This window comes from Stegostoma tigrinum, chromosome 34, assembly GCF_030684315.1.
Source record: "Stegostoma tigrinum isolate sSteTig4 chromosome 34, sSteTig4.hap1, whole genome shotgun sequence".
Lineage (NCBI taxonomy): Eukaryota > Metazoa > Chordata > Chondrichthyes > Orectolobiformes > Stegostomatidae > Stegostoma > Stegostoma tigrinum.
In genome coordinates, this window is record NC_081387.1 from 12,238,709 (window position 1) to 12,266,236 (window position 27,528).

Sequence of the window (27,528 nt, forward strand, 5' to 3'; positions counted from 1 at the left end):
AGTCTGCAGTGTGATGGAATAATCTCCACTCACCTGGTTAACTGGTACAAGACTAAGAGGCAAGTTACAGAGAAATGTTTTCATTAGAAGGTGGTGGGAGTCTGGAGCTCACTGCCTGAAAGAGGTGGCGGAGGCACAAACTTTGTAACATTAGGTCAATGTTTCGATACTCACTTGCATTGTCACAGCCTCTAGGGCCACAGATCGAGAGCAGGTAAATGGGATTAGAGTCCTCATAGCTTTGTTGTCCAGTGGACACAATGGGCTGCTACTGTGCTGTAAATGTCTATGAATAAAATAACCAATTCGTGCATTCGGGCTTTGTTGGTAGGTTTCCAATAGGCCTTCTTCTGTGGCTTAGGGGAAACACTCATAGTTTCGGACTATTTGTTTCAGCTTTTCAGAAGCGCTGGTCAAAGGTGGGTGTATAAGGTTGTTTCTCCTCAAGAAGGGAGAGACTTCAGAAATGGTAAGAAATAGGCTATCTCGCCTATAGTTTAGCCTGTAAGTTCCAGATCAGAAGTGTGTTGACAACCCTGATTTTTGCTTTGTATCTGAGAAGATCTAACCTGAAGACTCAAGGAAAAGGCTGTCAGATTCTCAAGACGGGGAACTGAAGCGTCAGTTAAATTCTAGAGATATGACAGGGATCAGAATTCTGTCGTGTATAAAGGCACTGTGAGGATTAATGAAAATGTACTTTACCATGCCGTTTGAAATTTTTAAACTCCTGTTATTTGTAAATAGTTTGGCTTATTTTACGTTCTTTGGTTTGAAAACTTCTGCAGCATTTTGTGTTTCAATGAAAGATTGCATCATTAAAACGAAATTTTTTAAAATGACCTATCGAGCCAGACTTATGACTGAAGTTCAACTTGTCTGATAATAACATCAGGTGCAGTCATGACACTTCGTATTCTTAAGCTGTGTCCCCTGCTTTCAGTCTTAAACCTCTACCTCCTGGTGTCCACCAAAGCCAGTCCCATAGAATAGAATCCCTTCAGTGTGGAAATAGGCCATTTGGTCCAACAAGTCAACACTAGCCCTCTGAAGAGCATCCCACCCAGGCCCATCCCCTTACCCTATCCCTATCACCCTGTATTTCCCATGGCTAACCAGCAAACCTTTACACCCCAGTACACTACGGGCAATTTAGCATGGCCAATCCACCCTAGCCTGCACCTCTGGGCTATGGGAGGAAACCGGAGCACCCGGAGGAAACCCACGCTGACACTGGGAGAATGTGCAAACACGCAGTCACCCGAAGGTGGAATCGAACCCGGGTCCCTGGCGCTGTGAGGCAGCATGAGCCCCAAAAAAACCCCCTCAAGATCTTGCATATTTCAGTCAGATCACGGCTCATTTTTCGAAATTCCAGGGACAGAAGCCCAATGTGTTTAGTACTTCTTCATGTTTCATTATTCGATTCAACTTTTATTAGTTATTCAGAATTTGAATGCGGGTGCATTTCTTGTTCAGTGAAAATCACGAAGAAAATTTACATATCGTTAGTTTCACAATTATCTTCATGAATGACAGGTATCACTAACTCATAGAAGAAACATTAAAAATGACTGAAACACTTAAGGAAATTGAACTGAAGCGGTGAATAATGTAACATCCCATGTCGCAATGGGAAAAGGTTAGTTACTAACTGTGCATCCTGGCTGTGTCACTTCCTTGAAACTCAACACCACGATTCATAAAAGGCAAAAGACAGTAAAGTCCTCGACATGGGATAGTGGATCTCATAGTAACATTTCTCCCCCCTCCCTCTGGGACTGGGTGGGACAGTGGGTCAGACACTGTCCTATTCCCTCCTCTCTCTGGGGCTGGGTGGGACAGTGGGTCAGACACTGTCCTATTCCCCCCCTCCCTCTGGGACTGGGTGGGACAGTGGGTCACACACTGTCCTTTTTCCCCCTCCCCCTGGGACTGGGTGGGACAGCGGGTCAAACACTGTCCTATTCCCCCCTCCCTCTGGGACTGGGTGGGACAGTGGGTCAGACACTGTCCTATTCCCCCCTCCCTCTGGGACTGGGTGGGACAGTGGGTCAGACACTGTCCTATTCCCCCCTCCCTCTGGGACTGGGTGGGACAGTGGGTCAGACACTGTCCTATGCCCCTCTTGCACTGAGAGACAGTGAGTGTTTGTGAGTATATCCATGTGTGTACGAAGAGGTGTCTGTGCGTGCATGCATGTGCATGTGGACATGTGTTCACAGACATCTTTCAGTGCATCTGAGTAAGTATGTATGTGTTTGAGTGCGTGTGTCCATCTACATGTGTCTGTGTGTGCGCTCGATTGTGCATGTTGTGTACACGCACGCATGTGCACGCGTGGGTACATGTGTGCCTATGAGCATGTGTGTGTGTTAGCAACACATGTGCACACATGAATGTGTGTATGTGTGCGTGTGTGTGCCCATGTGTGTGCGAGTATGTGTTTGTCTGTGTAGAAAGCTGCTTGTCTGGTGGATGTGGGGAATTATTACAACATCTCGGAGCTATTTGGATAGGAATGAATCGGAAAGGTTTGGAGGGATATGGGGCAGGAGTAGTCGGGTGAGACTAGTTTCGTTTGGGAATATGGTCAGAATGGATTGGTTGGGCCGAATGGTCTGTTTCTGTACTGTTTGACTCTACAAGTAAATCTGAATGGGCATGCATCCGTCTGTATGAGTGTGCGTGAGTGAGTAAGTGTGTGCATGTGCGTGTGTGAATGTGCGTGTAAGTAAGTGTGTGTGTTGCATGTGAGTGAGTGTGTGTGTGCATGTGAGTGAGTAAGTGTACGTGAGTGTGTGTGAGTGAGTAAAAGTGGGTAAGTGTGTGTAAGTGAGTGAGTGTGTGTGAGTGTGCATAAGTGAGTAAATGTGTGTGTTGCATGTGCGCATGTGCAGGTGAGTAAGTGTGTGTGAGTGTGCATGTTAGTGAGTAAGTGTATGTGAGTGAGTAAAAGTGGGTAAATGTGTGAATGAGTGTGTGTGTGAGTGAGTGTGCATGTGAGTAAATGTACGTGCATGTGTGTGAGTGAGTGAAAGTGGGTGTGTGTGTGAGTGTGCGTGAGTGAGTGTGCGAGTTAGTAAGTGTGTGTGTGTGAGTGTGTGTGTGAGAGTGTGCAAGAGTAAGTGTGTGTGTGTGTGTGTGTGTGAGTATGTGTGTGTGTGCATGAGTGAGTAAGTTAGTAAATATGAGTGAGTGAGTTAGTAAGTGTGTGAGAGCGTGTGTGTGAGTAAATGTGTGTGTGTGTGTGTGTGTGTGTGTGTGAATGAGTGAGTGAGTGTGTGTGTGTCAGACAGTGGGAGAGTGTTGGGCTGCTGATATTCATTAGCGCCTGAGCTTGGAGACCATCTGGCAATGACCATGCGGTGAGACTAAGGAGGTGAGAGGAACAGCGACACGCACAATGAGGCCTGCCCTCTGGTTGCTGGTGGGGTCAGGAGTGCACTGTGGAACCGTTCAGCATGGGAAGCACCTCCGGCACATCCAGCCCCTTCTGTGGTTGGCCCCAGGGGCTCACTCCCTTCCTGAGGCGTTCCAGCTCTGCCTCCTGGGCCAGGTGCCTGACCATAGCCGGGGCCTGTTTGCAACCCTGCTGGGCGTACAGTCGCTGGCTGGCCCGGTAGTAGCTGAGCTTGTTGGCTAGGGCTTCGGCGCGGTGCCGCTGTGGGTACAGGCCCTCGCGGTCCATCAGCTGCTCAAAGCAGCTCACCACATGGGCCCGGTCCAGGGGGCCGAGGGGGATGACGTGAGGCCGACGCTGCCAGACCGGGTGCAGGCGGCCAATGAGCGCCTGCAGCTCCCGGTCAAGCCTGCGGAAGCGGTGGTGGGCGCCGCCAGGCCAGGAGCGGAAGGACTGCACGATGCGCTCCTGGCCCAAGCGGCTGACCACAATGTAGATGGCGCCGGCGGTGCGGTTCGAGCCCAGCAAGCCGCCCAGCAGGCTCAGCAGGCCCGGCGATGCCAACTCCATCTCGTCGAAGAGCAGCACTGGCACGCGCTGGGCGTCCAGAGACCTGGAGAGGACCTCCGAGACCCGGGTGGCCAGGCCAGAGAGCCCCAGGCTGCCGGGAAGGAGCTGCTGGTACTTGGCCGAGTGCTGTAGCACCAGGCCGGGCCCCAGCTGGAAGCTGAAATGTTTGGCAATCAGCCTGGCTACGTGACTCTTGCCAACACCGGCCGGGCCATGGATGGAAAGGAACAGGGGCGCCTGGGGGTGGATGTAGGTGGCGAGGTAATCCCTCAGCAGTCCGGAGAGCCGGTTGATAGCCAGCGTCTGGCCCACCAGCTCCTGGTGTAGGGTTTTCTCCAGCTGCTCCACGTCATACACCAAGAGCTGGTCGTCTAGGTTCTCGTAGGCATTGTAGACCTGCAGCCCCACGGCCAGGCACAACAGATACAGCAGGTAGATGGCTCTGCTCTCTGCGTCCAGGGACTGCCACCACCTCCAGCCCAAGCAATGCTTCGTCTGCCTCCGGCTCTGCAGCTTGCGTCCTGGAGCCGCCGGCCCTGCCCTCTTCTTCACTGAGGCTTGGCGTTGCCCGTCGGCCCGCACCCAGCCCAGCGTGCGGCCGGGCATCGTCTTCCGCAGGCCCTTGCCCCGCAGCATCCGGTTGGCCAGCCGTACCTTGGCTGTCAAGTGTAGGAGCTGCCTGCTTTCCATTGTCTCCTTCTGGCTTACCTTCAAAGAGAAAGGAGGGTGACGGGAGTCATCGAACCTTGCTCGGCTACCGGCCGCCCTCACAAAACCGAACTTTTCACTGTACTCGGGCGCACGTGGCAAACAGCGAGGCCCAAACTGAATCCGACAGCGCCAAGACATACAACACCGGGTCACATTCCTGAAGGCAATCACAAACGTTGTTGGAGTTCACGGCAGGTCGGGCAGCATCCGTGGAGACAGACAGCGAGCCAGCGTTTCAACTCATATCGAGACTCGAGGCGTTAGCTTGCTCTCTCTCTCCACGACGCTTCCTGACCCCTCTGTGATCTCCAGTCTTTGTGGTCTTCAGTACAGATTCCAGTATCTACGGTGATTTGTTCCTGGAGGTTATAGTCCGACAGATTTATTTCAATTCACAAGCTTTCGGAACGCTGCTCCTTTACCCGAAAGGTTTATGTGATTTCACATTAACCTGTTGGACTATAACCTGGTCTCGTGTGATTCCTGACCTTGTCCACCTCCCACCCATACCCGTCCAACACCAGCACCTCCCTGTCACACAGCATGGAAACAGACCCTTTGGTCCGACCAGCCTATGCTGACCATAATCCCAAACTCAACTAGCTCTGCCTGCCTGCTCCAGCGATAGAATAACAAGTGGGAAAGTGGAGGGAGCCAGAATGGGGACGGTTAAGGATCAAAGAGGTAAACAGCAGAAGAAAGAGTTAACGCGTCAATAAAGGCGACAGAAATCTACCCCCAACATGCTGGAGCTCTGAAACAAAAGCAAAGAAGGCTGGAGAAGCGCAGCAGGTCTGGCTGCATCTGTTGGAGAGAGAAACAGAAGCGTAATTCAATTTATTATTGTTGTGTGCACCTAAGTACAGTGAAAAGTTTTGATTTGTGTGCAGTACAGGCAGATCATACCATACAAAGATCATTGGGTGATTGAACAGAATGAGGCAGCAGCAAAGAGAGTGCACAGCCAGGATTTGAAATTAGAGAGGTCCATTCAGCAGTCCCAAAGCAGCGAGGAAGAAGCTATTCTTGAACCTGTTCGGGGACATGTGTTTAAGCTTTTGTATCTTCTGCCTGATGGTTCAGGTTGGAAGAGATTATAACCGGGCTGGGAGGGGTCTCTGCCATTCTGCAGCAATAACGTTTCGGCTCAGCATAACTTCTGCAGAAGAGTTAGTTGCAGGGAAGACAAACCAGGCTCAAAATGTTAACTCTGTTTTTCTCCCTCTGCACAGATGCAGACAGACCTGCTGAGTTTCTCCAGTGTTCTCAGTGTTAGTTAAGACTTCATGAAATGGATATTTAAGATCCCAGCCCTGGATTCAAGTCCCTCCTGCTCTGGAGGTGCGAAATAATATTTCTGAACAAGTTGAAGAGGAAATATCTTTAACGCTTGATCACATGTAGGAGCAACGGCATGGTATTCAGCCCACTGAACCTACTCTGACACTCAGTAAAAACACTACTGATCTTCTGATTCCCCTCGACCTTTCACCCTGTCCTCCAGTGCCTTGATTCCTTGCCCAAGGGAAAATATACTGGCCTGGGCCACGAAGATACCCAGTGGTGGAACAGTAGCTGGGACAGAGAATTTGCAAAGCCGTCAAGTGAAAAAAACGTCCTCCTCATCTCAGTCAGAAATGGCCAACTTCCTATGCTGAGTTTATAACCTGCTTGATCTTAACCCTCCAGCCAAGGTTGGGAAGGGAGGAGTCTACCTCACTGCACCAGCCCTTTAAGAAGTTTGAACATGTCATGGAGGAACAGTGCTGTGGCACATTGGTTAACACTGCTGCCTTACAGTGCCAGGGAGCCTGGGTTCAATCCCACCCTTAGGTAGCTATCTTTGTGGAGTTTTGCATGTTCTTCCTGTGTCTGTGTGGGCTTCCTCCCACAGTCTAAAGATGTGCCCTGATCTGATTGGCTTATGGAGCAGGCTGGAGATGATTAATGGTCTTCCCTGGCTCATAATCAGCCTGTTGCTGACTTATACTATCAGTTCTCTCTCTCACCACTAACTAAGAGACAGGAAAGCAGGCTGTGATGAGGAGATGAAGAGTTTAAGACCATAAGACCATAAGACACAGGAGTGGAAGTAAGGCCATTCGGCCCATCGAGTCCACTCCGCCATTTAATCATGGCTGATGGGCATTTCAATTCCACTTCCCTGCACTCTCCCCGTAGCCCTTGATTCCTTGTGAGATCAAGAATTTATCGATCTCTGCCTTGAAGGCATCTAATGTCCCGGCCTCCACTGCATTCCATGGCAATGAATTCCACAAGCCCACCACTCTCTGGCTGAAGAAATGTCGTCTCATTTCCGTTTTAAATTTACCCCCTCTAATTCTAACGCTGTGCCCACGGGTCCTAGTCTCCACGCCTAATAGAAACAACTCCCTCGCGTCCACTTGTAAGTTTCTAGTAGATCTCCCCTCAACCTTCTAAACTCCAATGAATATAATCCCAGGATCCTTAGCTGTTCGTCGTATGTTAAACCTACCATTCCAGGGATCATCTGTGTGAATCTCCGCTGGACACGCTCCAGTGCCAGTATGTCCTTCCTGAGGTGTGGGGCCCAAAATTGGACACAGTATTCTAAATGGGGCCTAACTAGAGCTTTATAAAGCCTCAGAAGTACATTGCTGCTTTTATATTCCAACCCTCTTGAGAAGAAAGCGAATGTAATGTCGTTTATAATTACGGACTCTACCTGCAAGTTAACCTTTAGAGAATCCTGGACCAACACTCCCAGATCCTTTTGTGCTTCTGTTTTACTGCTGTTTATAAATGGGCATTGGCAGATGGAGTCTCATGAAATGACATGGAAGTGAACATAGGAGGATTTTGTTAGTAAATTAGCAGGTGGCAGCAAAATTGGAAGTGGAATGGCCAGCGAAGGTTCCCTCAGAATACAACAGTACTTTGATCATATGGAGTTTAATTTAAATGTGAGGTCTGCATTTTGGTAAGGCAAATCAGAGCTGGACTTATGGTATGTCCTGGGGAGTGTTGCCGAACAAAGAGACCTTGAAGTGCAGGTTCACAGCAATTGAAGGTGAAAGTCGCAGGTTGATAGGATGGAGAAGAAGGATTTGGCCCACTTTCCTCCAGTTGTCAGGGCATTGAGTACAAGAGCTGGGATGTCATATTGCAGCTGTATGACATGGGTTAGGCCACTTTTGGAAGACCATGTTCGATTCTGACCTCCCTGTTACAAGATAGATGTTATGAAACTTGAAAGCATTGAGAAAAGACTTACAAAGATATTGCCAGGGTTGGAATGTTTGAGCTATAGGGAGTGGGTGAATAGACTGGGGCCATTTTTACTGGAGCGTTGGAGGCTGAGGGGTGACCTTATAGAAGTTTACAAAATCAAGAGGGGCATGGGTAGGGTGAATAGGCAAGGTCTTTTCCCCAGGGTAGGGGCACCCAAACCTAGAAGGTGTAGGTTTAAGGTGAGAGGGGAAAGGTTTAAAAGGGATCTTAGGGGTAACTTTTTCACGCAGAGGGTGGTGCACGTATGGAATGAGCTGTCAGAGGAAGTGGTGGAGGCTGGTACAATTTAAAAGGCATCTGATTGGGTATATGAACGGGAAGGGTTTAGACAGATATGAGCCAAATGCTGGCAAACGGGACTAGATTAATTTAGGATATCTGGTCAGCATGGACGAGTCGGACTGAAGCATCTGTGCTGTACCGCTCTAAGTGCGAGGTTATACATTTTGGCTGGAAAAAAAAGGACAATTTCTTGATTAAGTGGGAAGCAGATTCAAAATATGTCAATGCAGAGGGTGCGTGAATTACAGAAAATATCTATGTGGGTGCAGCAATATAATCAGGAAGGCAAATAGAAACTTGACATTTGTTGCAAAAGGGCTGAATAATAAAAGTAAATAAGTGTTGTTACAATTATAAAAGGCATCGGTGAGACCACACTTGCTGTATTGTGTCCAGTTTTGATCTCTTTACTTGAAGAAGTATGTCGTGGCATTGCAGGTAGTTCAGAGGAAGTTCTCCAGGTTGATTCCAGGGATGAAGGGGCTGTCGTACCATGAGGTGTTGAATAGCTTCAGCTCGTACTCGCACACTCAGAAAAATGAGGGGAGAGCTGATTGACGTCCAATATATAAAACGCTACAAAAGGATTAATTGATGTTCCTCCTTTTGGGACAGCCTTGAATAGGAGGTCGTAGATATACAGTGAGAGGAGCCATGTTCAAATCTGAGATGAGGAGAAACTAAATAAAGACTGAAAGAACTGCGGACGCTGGAAATCAGGAACAGAAACAGAAGTTGCAGGTCAGGTAGCATCTGTGAAGAAAAAAAGAAATCAGAGTTAACGTTTCGGTTTCGCTGCCCCTTCCTCGGACCCGAAACGTTAACTCTGATTTTTTTTTTCTTCACAGATGCTGAGCTTTTCCAGAACCTTCTGTTTTTGTTCACGAGGGGAAACTACTTCTCTCAAGAGAGTTGTGAATCTGTGGAACTCACTGGCCCAGCGCGCAGTAGAGGCAGAATATTTCGACAGATTGAGGGACCAACAGATATGTTTCCGATGAACAGTGGGATAGAGGACCATGGGGAGCAGGCTGAAGTCGAGACCAGGATAAGATCAGCCAGGATCATGTTAAATAGCTGAATGGGCTCGAAATGTTGAATTTCCTACTCCCGCTCCCAACTCCTATGTTCCTAAAAGGCCTAACTCTAATATCAAGATGTGCTCCTCTTTCTTGTCTGCCCCCCACCCAAACCCCATCAGGAGAACAGGTTTCTGCACAACCGCCCAATCAATTCCTTACTTTTTGTTTCGAACATCTCAGTTCCCACCCGCTCAAACTTTAAAAACCAGTGAGTCTATGGAACCCGTCCTCCCAAGTCGACCACATTGGGGAGCTGCTTATCTCGTTTTGTTTCAACGGCACTGGAGAACCAGCGACAGATCCATTCCACCACAAACCCTTCCGATGATGAAGGGTCTAGGCCCGAAACGTCAGCTTTTGTGCTCCTGAGATGCTGCTGGGCCTGCTGTGTTCATCCAGCCTCACATTTTATTAACCCTTCCGATGTGCTCTGTATCCTGACCTCCTCAGACTTGGAGGGGTCTGGGCTCAGACATCCAGTTGGAGTCCAAACTCAAGACATTGTCGCAACAGGCAAGAGGTCAGGTGATAACCCGACTGCAGTTTAGTCGACCAAACGCCCTCGCGGCTGGCACTTGGTGGGCGACGGTTCGAATCCCACGCCTGCAGTTTTCACTGGACAGCGAGCTATATGTGAAAGCTACATCGCATGCATTTAAATGTTGTTCCAAATCGCTCACGCTGTCCATGCTGGGCTGGGGGAGTACTGTCTCGTCCGAGGTGCCACTTTTTTTTGCCCAAAGTAATTTTGGATCGATTCAAACTCCAATATTTTTGTTTGTTTGATATGCAACCGCACAGAACCGAACTGCGTTTGTGCCTATATATGTACACAAAAATCTTGTTTGATGAATAAAGTATATTTTTGAAATATATAGATATTTAAACTCCCAAATGCTGGATCTAAGTAAGCATGGCCCAGCAACTGGACGTCTCCGGAAGCCTCCGTCGGTTTGTGGGATCTTGCTGTGCGCCGTGTTAATTGCAACATCAAAACAAAAACCCATTTGGCTGGCTGCAGGGAAGACTTTGAGAGGTCCTGGGGACAGTGAAAGGAGATGCATTGAGTTTTGTTTTATTTAAAAAAAAACAAATCTCACCTGGGCCTTTGGAGTGGTCGCCGTCTACACTGGGGTCCCCCTTGACCACAGCTCCAGCGTGGTCCGGACTATCCTTTGCCTCCTCCGGCTGTCACTGCTCACAATGCTAACGACCCAAACAGCTTTACAGGGTTTCGTAAGTGGCGCCGTGCGAAGGCTTACCGGCTAGCTGTCTCCCGATCGCCTCCTAGGGGCTGCTGGTGGGATCGTGCAACTGCAGGTGTAGCCGAGGCGAGCTGAGCTTTCCAGCTCCCACCCGAGAGAGTCGGTGCACCTCCTCGCATGCACTGCAGCTTCCCGCAGATGGCTGATCACCGACGGTTGCCTGCGGCGTCTATTTTTGGGAAGTGCTTGACCAGAAGTGGGTTTATCTTCTCCAGAGCTACTTATGCAACTTCCTGTTTCTCTCCCCCTTTTCTCTCTCTCTCTCTCTCTCTCTCAAGCAAAGGGAGGTGCAGTCAGTTCCCAATCTCCTGCCCTGCTCAGTACTCCAGACCATAGTTGCTCCCACGAGGGGGCGAGGTGCGTGGGACATCAACAGCAGCGCTGGCTCATGAGGGCCAAGTCAGTTGCTAGGTCAAAGGCGACACTATCTGAAAGGAGGCGAGTCAGTCAGGGAGGGAATTTCAAGAGTTTGGGGCCCCAGGTCGATAACTGAACCTGCACACTAGGGCAAGAACGAAGACAAAGTTGCTGGAAAAGCTCAGCAGGTCTGGAAGCATCTGTGAAGGAAAAAACAGAGTGAACGTTTCAGGCCCGGTGACCCTTCCTCAGAACTGATGGTCGTTGGGAAAACAAACGATGGGAGAGATCCCAACGACAGTTGGACAGACAAAGGAGTTGCTAACGATCAGGCTGGGAGGGTGAATAGCTGTTAATGGGGTTGTTAAAGGTCGCAGGAACAGTAACTCATATTCCGCTTGGGTACCCTGCAGCCCAATGGTATCAATGTGGACTTCACAAGCTTCAAAATCTCCCCCCCCCCCCGCCCCCCCCCCCCACTGCATCCCAAAACCAGCCCAGCTCGTCCCTGCCTCCCTAACCTGTTCTTCTTCTCAACTATCCCCTCCTTCCACCTCAAGCCGCACCCCCATTTCCTACCTACTAACCTCATCCCGTCCCCTTGACCTGTCTGTCCTCCCCAGACTGACCTATCCCCTCCCCACCTCCCCACCTATACTCTCCTCTGCACCTATCTTCTCCTCTATCCATCTTCAGTCTGCCTCCCCCTCTCTCCCTATTTATTTCAGAACCCTCTCCCCATCCCCCTTTTATGATGAAGGGACTCGGCACGAAATGTCAGCATCTGTGCTCCTGAGATGCTGCTTGGCCTGCTGTGTTTTTCCAGCTTCACACTTTGTTATAGAACATAGAACATTACAGCACAGTACAGGCCCTTCGGCCCTCGATGTTGTGCTGACCTGTCATACCGATCTCAAGCCCATCTAACCTACACTATTCCATGTACATCCATATGCTTATCCAATGACAACTTAAATGTACCTAAAGTTGGCGAATCTACTACCGTTGCAGGCAAAGCGTTCCATTCCCTTACTACTCTCTGAGTAAAGAAACTACCTCTGACATCTGTCCTATATCTTTCACCCCTCAATTTAAAGCTATGCCCCCTCGTGCTCGCCGTCACCATCCTAGGAAAAAGGCTCTCCCTATCCACCCTATCTAACCCTCTGATTATTTTATATGTTTCAATTAAGTCACTTCTCGACCTTCTTCTCACTAAAGAAAACAGCCTCAAGTCCCTCAGCTTTTCCTCGTAAGACCTTCCCTCCATACCAGGCAACATCCTAGTAAATCTCCTCTGCACCCTTTCCAAAGCTTCCACATCCTTCTTATAATGCGGTGACCAGAACTGTACACAATACTCCAAGTGCGGCCGCACCAGAGTTTTGTACAGCTTCACCATAACCTCTTGGTTCCAGAACTCGATCCCTCTATTAATAAAAGCTAAAACACTGTATGCCTTCTTAACAGCCCTGTCAACCTGGGTGGCAACTTTCAAGGATCTGTGTACATGGACACAGAGATCTCTCTGCTCATCTACACTGCTAAGAATCTTACCATTAGCCCTGTACTTTGCCTTCTGGTTACTCCTACCAAAGTGCATCACCTCACACTTGTCTGCATTAAACTCTATTTGCCACCTCTCAGCCCAGCTCTGCAGCTTATCTATGTCTCTCTGCAACCTACAGCATCCATCATCACTATCCACAACTCCACCAACCTTAGTGTCATCTGCAAATTTACTAACCCATTCTTCTACGCCCTCATCCAGGTCATTCATAAAAATGACAAACAGCAGTGGACCCAACACCGACCCTTGCGGTACACCACTAGTAACTGGTCTCCAGGATGAACATTTCCCATCAACTACCACCCTCTGTCTTCTTTCAGCGAGCCAATTTCCGATCCAAACTGCTATATCACCCACAATTCCATTCCTCCGCATTTTGTGCAATAGCCTATTGTGGGGAACCTTATTGAACGCCTTGCTGAAATCCATATACACCACATCAACCGGTTTACTCTCATCTACCTGTTTGGTCACCTTCTCAAAGAACTCAATAAGGTTTGTGAGGCACGACCTTCCCTTCACAAAACCATGTTGGCTATCCCTAATCAATTTATTCTTTTCTAGATGATTATAAATCCTATCCCTTATAACCTTTTCCAACACTTTACCAACAACTGAGGTAAGGCTCACTGGTCTATAATTACCAGGGTTGTCTCTACTCCCCTTCTTGAACAGGGGAACCACATTTGCTATCCTCCGGTCATCCGGCACTATTCCTGTAGACAATGACGAGTTAAAGATCAATGCCAAAGGCTCGGCAATCTCCTCCCTGGCTTCCCAGAGGATCCGAGGATAAATCCCAACCGGCCCAGGGGACTTATCTATCTTCACCTTCTGAAGGATTTCTAATACCTCTTCCTTGTGAACCTCAATCCCACCCAGTCTAGTAGCCTGTATCTCAGTATTCTCCTCAACAACATTGTCATTTTCTAGAGTGAATACTGTTGAAAAATATTCATTTAGCGCTTCCCTTATCTCATCTGACTCCACACACAACTTACCACAACTATCCTTGATTGGGCCTAATCTTACTTTCGTCATTCTTTTATTCTTTAAATACCTATAGAAAGCCTTAGGGTTTACCCTGATCCTATCCGCCAACAACTTCTCATGTCTCCTCCTGGGTCTTCTGAGCTCTCTCTTTAGGTCTTTCCTGGCTACCTTGTAGCCCTCAAGTGCCCTAACTGAGCCTTCACATCTCATCCTAACATAAGCCTTCTTCTTCCTCTTGACCAGAGATTCCACCTCCTTCGTAAACCACGGCTCCCGCACTCTACAGCTTCCTCCCTGCCTGACAGGTACATATTTATCTCGGACACACAGGAGCTTTTCCTTGAATAAGCTCCACATTTCTAATGTGCCCATCCCCTGCAGTTTCCTTCCCCATCCTATGCTTCCTAAATCTTGCCTAATCTCATCGTAATTGCCTTTCCCCCAGCTATAACTCTTGCCCAGTGGTATACACCTATCCCTTTCCATCACTAAAGTAAACATAACAGAATTGTGATTGCTATCACCAAAGTGCTCACCTACTTCCAAATCTAACACCTGGCCAGGCTCATTACCCAGTACCAAATCTAATGTGGCTTCGTCCCTTGTTGTCCTATCTACATACTGTGTCAGGAAGACCTCCTGCACACTCTGGACAAAAACTGACCCATCTATAGTACTCGAACTATAGTGTTCCCAGTCAATATCTGGAAGGTTGAAGTCCCCCATGACAACTACCCTGTCTCTCTCACTCCTATCGAGAATCATCTTTGCTATCCTTTCCTCTACATATCTGGGACTATAGAGGCCTATAGAAAACTCCCAACAGGGTGACCTCTCCTTTCCTGTTTCTAACCTCAGCCCATACTACCTCAGTTGACGAGTCCCCAAACATCCTTTCTGCAACTGTAATACTGTCCTTGACTAACAATGCCACACCTCCGCCACTTTTACCATCTTCTCTGTTCTTACTGAAACATCTAAATCCCGGAACCTGCAACAACCATTCCTGTCCCTGCTCTATCCATGTCTCTGAAATGGCCACAACATCGAAGTCCCAGGTACTAACCCATGCTGCAAGTTCACCCACCTTATTCCGGATGCTCCTGGCATTGAAGTAGACACACTTCAATCCAACTTCTTGTTTGCTGGTGCCATCTTGCTTCCTTGAAACTTTATTTCGGACGACCCTACTCTCAACCTTTTCTATACTCGAACTACAATTTTGGTGCCCATCCCCCTGCTGAATTAGTTTAAACCCACCCGAACAGCTTTAGCGAATTTCCGCCCCAGAATATCGGTACCCCTCTGGTTCAGGTGAAGACCATCTTGCTTGTAGAGGTCCCACCTACCCCAGAAAGAGCCCAAATTATCCAAGAATCCAAAACCCTCCCTCCAGCACCATCCCTGTAGCCACGTGTTCAACTCCTCTCTCTCCCTATTCCTCGCCTCACTAGCACGTGGCACACGCAACAAACCAGAGACAACAACTCTGTTCGTCCTAGCTCTCAGCTTCCATCCTAGCTCCCTGAATTTCTGCCTTAAGTCCCCATCTCTCTTCCTACCTATGTTGTTGGTGACAATGTGGACCACAACTTGGGGCTGCTCCCCGTTCCCCTTAAGGATCCCAAAACCACGATCAGAGACATCACGCACCTTGGCACCTGGGCGGCAACACACCAACCGTGAGTCTCTCTCGTCCCCACAGAACTTCCTATCTGTCCCCCTACCTATGGAGTCCCCAATGACTACTGCTCTGCTCCTCTTCCCCCTTCCCTTCTGAGCAGCAGGGACAGACTCTGTGCCAGAGACCTGTGCCCCACTGCTTTCCCCTGGTAAGTTGTCCCCCCCAACAGTATCCAAAATGGTATACTTATTGTTGAGGGGAATGGCCACAGGGAATCCCTGCACTGCCTGCCAGTTCCCTTTCCATCCCCTGACAGTAACCCATCTGCCTTTTTCCTGTACTTGAGGAGTGACTACCTCCCTGTAACTCCTCTCAATAACTCCCTCTGCCTCCCGAATGATCCGAAGTTCATCCAGCTCCAGCTCCAGTTCCCTAACGCGGTTTTCAAGGAGCTGGAGTTGGGCGCACTTTCCGCAGATGTAGTCAGCAGGGACACTAGTGGGGACCCTTACCTCCCACATTCTGCAGGAGGAGCATTCAACTGCCCTGACCTCCGTTCCCATTATTCTAAATTCCCAAGACTTAAAAAATAAAGAATAAAAAATAAACTTGTTACCTTACCAATCAGGCACACAGAACCTTTTTTTTGGTCAGAGGAGGAGGATGGGTGGGAGACATGACCCGGGTAGTGTTTCGGGTAACGCAACCACACAAATGTATTACCTCACTCACTCACCAGTCCCGTGTCGGCTCCTGCTCAGCGTCCCTCCACCTATTCACGAGGCAAGCTTTTTAAAGATTCAAAAACCGTGACTCACCGGCTTCGCGACAGGCTCCTGCTCCAAGCTCCCGCTCACGCTGCTGCTGCAACCAGAAATGGGATTATTTCGGATTCTCCAGCATCGGCAGTTCCCATTATCTCTGTTGTTCCTCCAGCTTGTGTTGGGCTTCAGTGGAACTCTGTAGCAAGCCAGAGGCAGAGATGTTGGCTGGTGAGCAAGGTGGTGCATTGAAGTGACAGGCGACGGGTAGTTCAGGGTCTTTTTTTGCGAGCAGAACGTAGATGTTCTGCGAAGCAATCGCCAAATCTGTGCTTCGTTTACCCAGTGTAGAGGAGACCACATTGTGAGCATCGAATGTAGTAGACTAGATTGTGGGAAGTGCAGGTGCTTCACCTGGAAGGTATGTTTGGGCCCTTGGATACTGGGGAGGGAGGAGGTAAATGGGCAGGTGTTGCACCTTCGCCAGTTACAGGGGAAGGTGCTGTAGGGCTGTGGGGAGGTGCTGGGGGTGAAAGAAGTGTGGACCAGGGAGTCCCGGAGGGAATGGTCCTGCCGAAGGTGGACAAGGGAGGAGAAGGGAATATGTGTCTGGTGGTGACATCCTGCTGGAGGTGACGGAAATGGTGTCTGATGATCTTCTGGGTGTGGATGCTGATGGGATGGTGAGTGACGATAAGAGGGACCCTATCGCTGTTGTGGGAGGGGAGAAAAGGGGTGAGGGTGGAAGTAAGGGAGATGGGTCAGTTTTCTTATTGATGAACATTCCTTGTTCCAGTCCTATTCCAGCCCCCACCCCCAACAATGGATGGGGGAAGGAAGGAAGGACAGTGTCTGACCCACTGTCCCACCTAGTCCCAGAGGGAGGGGGGAATAGGACAGTGTCTGATCCACTGTCCCACCAAGACCCAGAGAGAGGGGAGAAGGACAGTGTCTGACCCACTGTCCCACCCAGTCCTAGAGGGAGGGGCAAATAGGACAGCATCTGACCCCCTGCCCCACTCAGTCCCAGAGGGAGGGGGGAATAGGACAGTGTCTGACCCACTGTCCCACCCAGTCCCAGAGGGAGGGGGGAACAGAAGTGTCTGACCCACTGTCCCACCCAGTCCCAGAGGGAGGGGGGAATAGGACAGTGTCTGACCCCCCTGCCCCACCCAGTCCCAGAGGGAGGACACATCAAACGGTCTGCATGTGAATGGCAGTGTAGTTTAAAGTCTCCCTGAGGATCTAGGGCAAGTGACTGAAGCTGTAAATGTTCCTGACCTACTGACCAGGTGCATTGGTCAATCTAAGGGTGCAGTGAGAGCTAGACCTTTAACAACTGTGTCTCACAAAACAGTAAACCATGCTTCTGTGTGAGGAGCCATCGGTTCAGTTTCCTGCCGGATGAATGGGTTAGGAGCCTTTTGCAGGCTGTACAGTAGTTGGGAATTGTTTACATGTTACAGGAATGTTCATGGTACCAGTTGAAGCGGAACAAAGCTAAGTCAGGTAGATGTTAGCAATCTATAACTTTATCTGAGGCCCTTCTCAAACACTTTCTCCTAATCTCTCTGCATGCCGGAGATTCTTAAGGCATTTTGCAAACTAGGCAGTGGGTTTCCTCAATGTGCAGTGAAGTGTGTTAGTCTCTTCCAAGCATATATTTTATTTCTCAAAAGTGTCAAGGTACAATGCACAGAGGTCTTCCTTCCCTGACTGCGTGTTACAGACTGGCACATTCCAAGAATCAGGACGACATGCTGTGCCAAGGCATAGGGAGGAAGGATCTCTGTCTGTGGACTTCCTGCTAAAGGTAAATAGGGCTCCGTTCAGTTCCCGGACACTGCTAGTGCCTCACATATGTGTAACTATTAGTATTGTATGTCTAAGTGATGTAGGATCATAGTCCAACGTTTCTTTGTTTCCTGTACAGAGCTAAATTGCATTTTTTGAATAAGTTATATTTTTGAACTAAATGCTAGTTCTCTGAAATTATTAAAAAAGAACATTGATAGATATTTGAGATAACAAAGAGTTGGGAGCTGTGAGGAGTTGGCATGCAAGAGTTTAAAGCCTGGGCAGATCAACAATTACCTTATGTAGTGGCAGGGCAGCTTTGAGGGGCTGAATGGCTGACCTTTTTCTTATGGGTTGGTCACATACAATGGAAAGAGGAAGAGCCCTGGGTGTAGACCCCATTGCTTTCCTACCTCTGAGCAGTTCAATCGGAGGCAGGTTGACCATCTGCTTGGGATGAGTCCGGGATAGGGTGGTATCTATTGCAGGAACCTCGATGCAGGGTCCAGTTTTTTTTTCAATTTGCTCCCGGGATGTGGGCATCACTGGCTGGGCCAGAATTCATTGCAATTCCCTGGCTGCCACTTCGGAAGGTGGCGGTGAGCTGCCTCCTTAACTGCTGCAGTCCATTTGTTGTAGGTAGACCCACAGTACCACTACAGAAGGACTTCCAGGATTTTGACCGGGCAACGCTGAAGGAACGGTAATGTATGTTTCCAAATCAGGAAGGTGAATGACTTGGAGACGGTCTCTGAATTGATGGTGTTCCCCTATACCTGCTGCCTTTGATATTTGTAAGTGGTAGTGGTCATGAATTTGAAAGGTGCTGTTTAAGGAGTCTGAATGAACTTCCTCAATACACTGTGTAGATAGCACACACTGCTGCTGCTGAGCATCTGTGGTGGAGGGAGTGGATGCTTGTGGATGTGGTGCCAATGAAGAGGGCTGCTTTGTCCCGCATGGTATCAAGCTTCTTGAGTGTTCCCTGCAACCATCCCGGGAAGTGGGGAGTATTCCATCACACCCCTGACTTGTGCCTTGTAGATGGTGGACAGGTTGGAAGTCAGGAGGTGAGTTACTCACTGCAGGATTCCTAGCTTCTGGCCTGCTCTTGTCGCTGCAGTATTTATATGACAAGTCCAGTTGAGTTCCTGGTCAATGGTAACCCCCAGGATGTCGATAGTAGGGGACTTAGTGCTGGTGAACACTGAACATCAAGGGGTGATGGAGATCTCCATCTTGTTGGAGATGGTCATTGCTTGGCATTTGTGTGAATGTGACTTAACACTTGTCAGCCAAAGCTTGGTTATTGTGAAATCGTTGGGCAGACCAAGGAACATCTTTCAGATGAGATTCAGAATTATTTATTTGTCACATGGACTAAGTACAGGAATACATAAGTACAGCAAAAGTGCACTAACACCCACTTACTTACAAACACCAGAACCTAAAGATTTTAAACAGAGCCGAAAGGTAAGTCAGAGAACAGGGAAATGCCCAGCTCTCAGATTCCCAAGTCTCATCTCAACATTGGTACAATGCTAGAACACCCACCCACCCGCCATCACCCACCCGCCATCACCCACCCGCCCTCACCCACCCGCCCTCACCCACCCGCCGTCACCCACCCGCTGTCACCCACCCGCCCTCACTCACCCACCCACTCTCACCCACCCGCTCTCACCCACCCACCCACTCTCATCCACCCGCTGTCGCCCACTCCCTCTCACCCACCCATTGTCTCCAACCCACTCTCACCCACCCGCTCTCACCAGCCCACTGTCACTCACTCGCTTTCACCCACCCACTCTCACCCACCCACCCGATCTCGCCCACCCGATCTCACCCACCCACACTCATTCACCGGCTCTCACCCACCTGCTATCACCCTCCCACTCTCACCCACCTGCTCTCACCAACCCACTGTCACACACCCACTCTCACCCACCCGCCATCACCCACCCACCCTCACCCACCCGCTGTCGCCCACCCACTCTCACCCACCTGCTGTCACCCATCCACTCTCACCCACCCGCTCTCACCCACCCGATCTCACCCACCAACACTCATTCACCCGCTCTCACCCACCCGCTATCACTCCCCCCACTCTCACCCACCCGCTCTCACCAGCCCACTGTCACCCACTCGCTTTCACCCACCCACTCTCACCCACCCAGCCGATCTTGCCCACCCGATCTCGCCCACCCACACTCATTCACCCACTCTCACCCGCCCGCTCTCACCAGCCCACTGTCACACACCTGATCTCACCCACCCACTCTTACCCACTCTTACTGCGTCCAGTTCTGGTTGCCCTTTTATAGGAAAGATGTGGATGCTTTGGAGAGGGTTCAGAGGAGGTTTACCAGGATGCTGCCTGGACTGGAGGGCTTATCTTATGAAGAGAGGTTGACTGAGCTTGGACTTGTTTCATTGGAGAAAAGGAGGAGGAGAGGGGACCTAATTGAGGTATACAAGATAATGAGAGGCATAGATAGAGTTGATAGCCAGAGACTATTTCCCAGGGCAGAAATGGCTAGCACGAGGGGTCATAGTTTTAAGCTGGTTGGTGGAAAGTGTAGAGGGGATGTCAGAGGCGGGTTCTTTACACAGAGAGTTGTGAGAGCATGGAATGCGTTGCCAGCAGCAGTTGTGGAAGCAAGGTCATTGGGGTCATTTAAGAGACTGCTGGACATGTATATGGTCACAGAAATTTGAGGGTGCATACATGAGGATCAATGGTCGGCACAACATTATGGGCTGAAGGGCCTGTTCTGTGCTGTACTGTTCTATGTTCTATGTTCTATGTTCTACCTCTCACCCACACACTGTGATCCGCTCACTCTCACCCACCCACTCTTGCCCAGCCACTCTCGCCCACCCACTCTCACCCACCCACTCTTGCCCACCCGATCTCACCCACCCGCTGTCACCCCCCCACTCTCACCCACCCACTCTCACCAGCCCACTCTCATCAGCCCACTCTCACCCGCTCTCACCCACCCACTCTCATCAGCCCACTCTCACCCACCCGCTCTCAACCACCCACTCTCCTCACCCACTCTCACACACCTGCTCTTACCCAGCCACTGTCACCCACCCGCTCTCACCCACCCGCTGTCACCCAGCCACTGTCACCCACCCACTCTCACCCACGCACTCTCACCCATCCACTCTCACCCACCCACTCTCACCCATCCACTCTCACCCACCCACTCTCACCCATCCACTCTCACCCACCAGCTCCTCACCCACCCGCTCTCACTGGCCCACCCTTTATCTGCCGCTAGTTGCTCCAGCCCTCGCTCGATGCTCTGTCGCTGCAGCACACAGCCCATGTGTTCAGCTCCCGCAACGTGTTCCTGGTCGCAACCCGACTGCTTCGAGAGGTAGTTAACAGGGCGAGGGGTTGGGGCTGGATAGAATTATCGCAGAGAGAAGAGAGAAGAAGAAGAGAAAACGAAAGGAAGTGGAAAGGGGACTGGCATGCAGAGCGGAGTTCCAAATGAAGCGAGTCACCCTGCTGCCATCTTGCAGCTTCACCAGGTCAATGGTCCTCAAAGCATGTTTGTTGATTACCCGAGGGTATGCCCCTGAAAACAGAGCATAAGAGTCCTGTGCTACAAAGTTACTCGACACACCCTGAGCTGAATTTCAGAGGGTGAGGTGAGAGTGACAGCCCTTGACATCAAGGCTGCATTCGATCGAGTGTGGCATCAAGGAGCCCGAGCAAGACTGGATTCAATGGGTATCAGGGCAAACGCTCCGTGGTTGGAGTCATACCTGACACACAGGAGGATAGTTGTGGCTGTGGGAGGTCAGTCATCTCAGCCCCAGGACATCTCTGCAGGAGTTCCTCACGGTAGTGTCCTAGGCCCAAGCATCTTCAGCTGCTTCGCCAACGACCTTCCCTTCATTATAAGGTCGGAATTGGGGATGTTCGCCGATGATTGCACATGTTCAGCACCATTCGTGACTCCTCAGGTACTGAAGCAGTATCAAATGCAACACGATCTGGACAATACCCAGGCTTGGGCTGACAAGTGGCAAGTAACATTCGTGCCACACAAATGCCAGGCTATGACCATCACCAATAAGAGACAGTCTAACCACTGGCCCTTGACATTCAACCATGTTACCATCACTGAATCCCCCACTATCAACATCCTGGAGTTTATCATTGCCCAGAAAGTCAGCTGGGCTCATCACATAAACACAGTGGCTACAGGAGCAGGCCAGAAGCTGGGAATTCTCCAGCGAGTAACTCCCCTCCTGACTCCCCAAAGCCTGTCCACCATCTCTGGGCACAAGTCAGGAGTGGGGTGGAATACTCCCCACTTACCTGGATGGGTGCAGCCCCAACAACACTCAAGAAGCTTGACACCATCCAGGACAAAGCAGCCGCTTGATTGACACCACATCCACAAACATTCACTCCCTCCACCACTGACACTCAGTAACAGCAGTGTGTACTATCTACAAGATGCACTGCAGAAATTCACCAAAGATCCTCACACAGCACCTTCCAAACCCACGACCACTTCCATCTAGAAGGACAAGGGCAGCAGATATATGGGAATGCCTTCACCTCCAAGTTCCCCTCCAAGCCACTCACCATCCTGACGTGGAAATATATCGCTGTTCCTCCCTCCGGAACAGCATTTTGGGTAAACCCGCAGCAGGAGGACTGCAGCGGTTCAAGAAGGCAGCTCCCCACCACCTTCTCAAGGGGGCAACTAGGGACGGGCAATAAAACGCCCAGCCAGCAACGCCCAGATCCCATTAATGAAGTAAAATGAAGGAACCGTTGCATCTTGCTGCAGAAGTTGTCTGTGGGGCATTAAGCTGGAGAAGGTTCAGATGATGTTGACCAGGATATTGCCCATCATGGAAGGTTTGAGTTATAACAAAAGTTTGGATAGGTTGAGACTTTTTAAACTGAAGTGTAGGAGTTTGACCTTATAGAAATTTATAAAATCATGAGGGTCTGGGTAGGGTTAATAGTAGTTATCTTTACCCCCGGAAGGGGGCTTTCAAGACTAAGGGGCATATGTTTCAGGTGAGAAGAGAGAGATTTTAAAAAGACTTGAGAAGCAAATATTTTAAACAGAGGGTGGCTCGCGTGTGGAATGAACTTCCTGAGGAAGTGCTGGATGTGGCTATAATTACAGCATTTAAAAGACATTTTGATAAGTACATGAATAGGAAGGGTTTGGGGGGATATGGGCCAGGAACAGGGACCAGTTTAATTTGGGATTATGTTCGGCATGGACTGGAAGGGTCTGTTTTCATGCTGTATGACCCTATGACACCAGACCCTCCCTTCCTTGCCACTGCCACTTCAAAAGCATTGTGGGAAGGATTCTGAGCCTCTGGGCAGGTAGGAAGGGTTCGGCCTGAAAAGCCACAGCTTCAAAAGTAAAACAGTACAGAATTGTTACAACAACAGCAGGGTATTTGTGCGAGTGCACCCTTTGTGCAGTTTTAGTCACCTTGCATTTAAGGCGGATCAGAAAATGTTTACCCGGAGATTGGGGGTTGGAGGAATTCTGCTTTGAAGAAAGGTTGTTCTTATTTGGAGTTTGAAGAATGAGCAGCGGCCTGATTAAAAACAAGTAAGAATCTTAAGATTTCTGAAGAAGGGTCCAGACCCGAAACGTCAGCATTCCTGCTCCTCTGATGCTACCTTGTTATCAAAGAGGCTTAACGGGCCTTGATAGGACAGGTGCTGAAAGGGCATGTTTCCACTGTAGAACCAGGGACAACACTTAACAGTCGGGGTCCTCCCACTTAAAACAGAGATGAGGAGGATTGTCTTCTTGCTGGAGGCTAGTAATCTTTGTGTCTTTCCCTTTCTCCCAGCCCAAGAGTGAAATATATTCAAGAACTCAGTGAAACAGATAGTTGACTGTTATAGGAGCAGCCAGGAAGGTGGAGTTCAAGCTACCAAAGCATCCACTGTGATTTTATTACATGGGCTGCAGCAGGCCTGAGGGGCCGAATGGCCTGCACTCCAGGCCTTTGCCTTATCTTTGGTCAATGAAGGTTTCGAACACGTGGCATTGAGAGGACCCATTCTCCTCTCTCTCCACACACAACCTCAGCAGGTTGAAGGTGAAAAACACGAGAGCCGCAGAAGGGGCCAGAGGTCACAGGTGGGTCACTTTCCTCCCCCGTCAGGAAAATGGAGGACGGCTTCGACCGCACTTACCTGAGACAGAGGTGCAGAGCCTGCAGCAATGGGAGACGGGGTGTTTTAAAACATGCAGCAGCAAAAAGCACGCGCGCAGACATCTATCAGAACCTCGTGAGGCAGAACGGCTCCTTGCGACAAACCTGGAGGAGTCCATTCATGTCACGAACCCCACAAGGTCTCAACAGCCTGACCTCCTGCATTTTAAAAATGGCCACCCTCAAAGAGAGAGTTGTATGCAGCAGTCAGCCATGAAGGAAATGGCATTTTTAAGAAAATTGTCGCACTTAGACTGAGAGAACCTTCAACTGTAGGCAGTGAGATAACAAAGTGTGGAGCTGGATGAACACAGCAGGCCAAGCAGCATCTCAGGAGCACAAAAGCTGACATTTCGGGCCTAGACCCTTCTTCACCCTCTGATGAAGCGTCTAGGCCCGAAACGTCAGCTTTTGTGCTCCTGAGATGCTGCTTGGCCTGCTGTGTTCATCCAGCCTCACATTTTATTATCTTGGATTCTCCAGTATCTGCAGTTCCCATTATCTCTGTAGGCAGTGAGCTTTGTTTTTCTGTTCTCCACTGAACTGTTATCCATACAAGAAGCCATTAAGGGAGCTTCCAGTTCTCAAGATAATGATTTTCTGAAGAAATGTCAACTCTCCTGCTCCTCTGATATTGACTGGCCTGCTGTCTTCCTCTAGCTCCACACTGTGTTGTCTCTGACTCCTGCATCTGCATTTCTGACTGTCTCTCAATATGCCCTATGACATGCCATTACTGAAATTAGCCAGAAGGTGGCAGCCTCCAATCAGTGTTGGACATGGAGTGTCTATCAACATTAATAATACAAGTTCCCCTGCAAACTACTGACCACCCTCACTCTGAAATGCATCACCCTTCCTTCAGTGTGAAAATCCTGGAATCCTCTCTCCAACAGTATTGTGGGTCCAACCTACAGCAAACAGACTGCAGTGGTTCAAGAAGGCAGCTCACCTTCTCAAGGGACAACTAGGGACGGGCAATAAAATGCTGGGTCTGACCTGCGATGCCCACATCCCACCAGTGGATAACAAATATAAGAAGTAGGAACATACCCATCTGAGGAAGGATCAGTGGCCCCGAAATGTTAACTCTGCTCTCTCTCCGCTGAAGCTGCCAGACCTGCTGAGCTCCCCCAGCAATTTCTGTTTTTGGGTTCTGATTTTCAGCGTTCACAATTGTTTGGTTTCACATCCAGATAATGACGTGCATTTTCCATGATAACTAATTGAAACCGAGAGAACTGTGGATGCTGTAACAATAGTGTTTCCTAAGGAGGGATCACCAGACCCGAAACGTTAACTCTGATTTGTTTTGTTTTCTTCACAGACTTTGCCAGACCTGCTGAGCTTTTCCAGCAACTTCTGTTTTGGTCTCTAGCGACTGAAGTTGCCTTGCCAACCAGCCAGCGTTCTCCTCTCATGCTGCGTTAAATGTTGGGTTTCCCTCTCTTGAAATGGTGTCCTTGCAAATTGTTCTCTGAGCACAAGGGTGGCACAGTTGCTCAGTGGTTAGCACAGCGCCAGGGACCTGGGCTCGATTCCACCCTCAGATGACTGTCTGTGTAGAGTTTGCTAGTTCTCCTCATGCCTGTGTAGGTTTCCTCCAGTTTCCTCCCATGGCCCAAAGATGTGCAGGTTGGGGTGATTTGGCCATGCTATATTGCCCCCTAGTGACTGGGATGTGCAGATTAGGTGGGTTATAGGGGGATGGTTCTGGGTAGTTGGTTGGGTTATGGGGGATGGTTCTGGGTAGTTGGTCGGGTTACAGGGGGATGGTTCTGGGTAGTTGGTTGGGTTATGGGGGATGGTTCTGTGTAGTTGGTTGGGTTATGGGGGATGGTTCTGGGTAGTTGGTTGGCTTACAGGGGGATGGTTCTGGATAGTTGGTTGGCTACAGGGGGATGGTTCTGGGTAGTTGGTTGGGTTACAGGGGGATGGTTCTGGATAGTTGGTTGGGTTATGGGGGATGGTTCTGGATAGTTGGTTGGGTTACAGGGGGATGGTTCTGGATAGTTGGTTGGCTTACAGGGGGATGGTTCTGGATAGTTGGTTGGGTTACAGGGGGATGGTTCTGGGTATTTGGTTGGCTTACAGGGGGATGGTTCTGGATAGTTGGTTGGGTTACAGGGGGATGGTTCTGGATAGTTGGTTGGTTACAGGGGGATGGTTCTGGATAGTTGGTTGGTTACAGGGGGATGGTTCTGGGTAGTTGGTTGGGTTACAGGGGGATGGTTCTGGATAGTTGGTTGGTTACAGGGGGATGGTTCTGGGTAGTTGGTTGGGTTACAGGGGGATGGTTCTGGGTAGTTGGTTGGTTACAGGGGGATGGTTCTGGATAGTTGGTTGGGTTACAGGGGGATGGTTCTGGATAGTTGGTTGGTTACAGGGGGATGGTTCTGGGTAGTTGGTTGGGTTACAGGGGGATGGTTCTGGATAGTTGGTTGGTTACAGGGGGATGGTTCTGGGTATTTGGTTGGCTTACAGGGGGATGGTTCTGGATAGTTGGTTGGCTTACAGGGGGATGGTTCTGGGTAGTTGGTTGGGTTACAGGGGGATGGTTCTGGATAGTTGGTTGGTTACAGGGGGATGGTTCTGGGTAGTTGGTTGGGTTACAGGGGGATGGTTCTGGATAGTTGGTTGGTTACAGGGGGATGGTTCTGGGTAGTTGGTTGGGTTACAGGGGGATGGTTCTGGATAGTTGGTTGGTTACAGGGGGATGGTTCTGGGTAGTTGGTTGGGTTACAGGGGGATGGTTCTGGATAGTTGGTTGGTTACAGGGGGATGGTTCTGGGTAGTTGGTTGGGTTATAGGGGGATGGTTCTGGATAGTTGGTTGGCTTACAGGGGGATGGTTGTGGGTAGTTGGTTGGCTTACAGGGGGATGGTTCTGGGTAGTTGGTTGGGTTATAGGGGGATGGTTCTGGGTAGTTGGTTGGGTTATAGGGGGATGGTTCTGAGGGTCAGAGTGGACTTGTTGGGCTGAAGGGCCTGTTTCCTCACTGCAGGTATTCTATTCTATGTATGTAAAACTACTGCGAAAGGTTCTTCCTCATGTGCATAAAATCAAAGTGTCGCCATGCTCCAGCGCCATCTTGAAACAGGGAATATAAAGTGAGATTTTACTGCACCAGAGTTCACCTTGCCCTCACCTTCTTGTTATGCTCAGCTACTCTGCTGTTCACTGCTAGACATGGGCTGGGGTCTCTGTCTAATGTCTCCTACTACCCCCACCCCCCCCCCCACCCCCCCCCCCCACTCTCTGACGTTCCTCCACACGCTGCCAACGGGCATTGGTCACCGAGGGTCCTAGATCCGGGCTCCTCCAATGCTGAAGCCTCTGTGACCTCAGCTGGCCATCGATCCGGGCCTCTGCAAGGCCCTGCCTCAACCAGCCATGAGCCCTCCCCCATCCCGCCGTCCGAATTTTAAAAAACACAGAAAGACAATGCAGTTGCCACGGCACTGAGCGAAGAAGATGTGTGAGACGGTGTGATGAGCGGCCAAGACCCAGGATGAGTCGGGCAATGCCAACCCCATCGTCACCATCTTTTGAGGAAACATGCTCATTCACAAATTCCTTCACAGTTGTAACAGTCGCCTTCTTTACCAT

The 27,528-nt window shown here is 49.8% G+C and overlaps 1 protein-coding gene across 1 annotated transcript; it reads right to left on the reverse strand.

The window, feature by feature from the left end:
• Positions 1 to 1,465: 1,465 nt before the first annotated feature.
• On the reverse strand, positions 1,466 to 27,528 carry LOC125467690 (uncharacterized). The gene is made up of 5 exons (XM_059639609.1): positions 27,183 to 27,528; positions 21,208 to 21,281; positions 19,120 to 19,135; positions 6,148 to 6,259; positions 1,466 to 4,841 (listed from the first exon to the last, which is right to left on the reverse strand). The coding sequence occupies exons 1-5, from the start codon at positions 27,526 to 27,528 to the stop codon at positions 3,437 to 3,439; spliced, it is 1,953 nt and encodes a 650-aa protein (XP_059495592.1). The 3' UTR covers positions 1,466 to 3,436.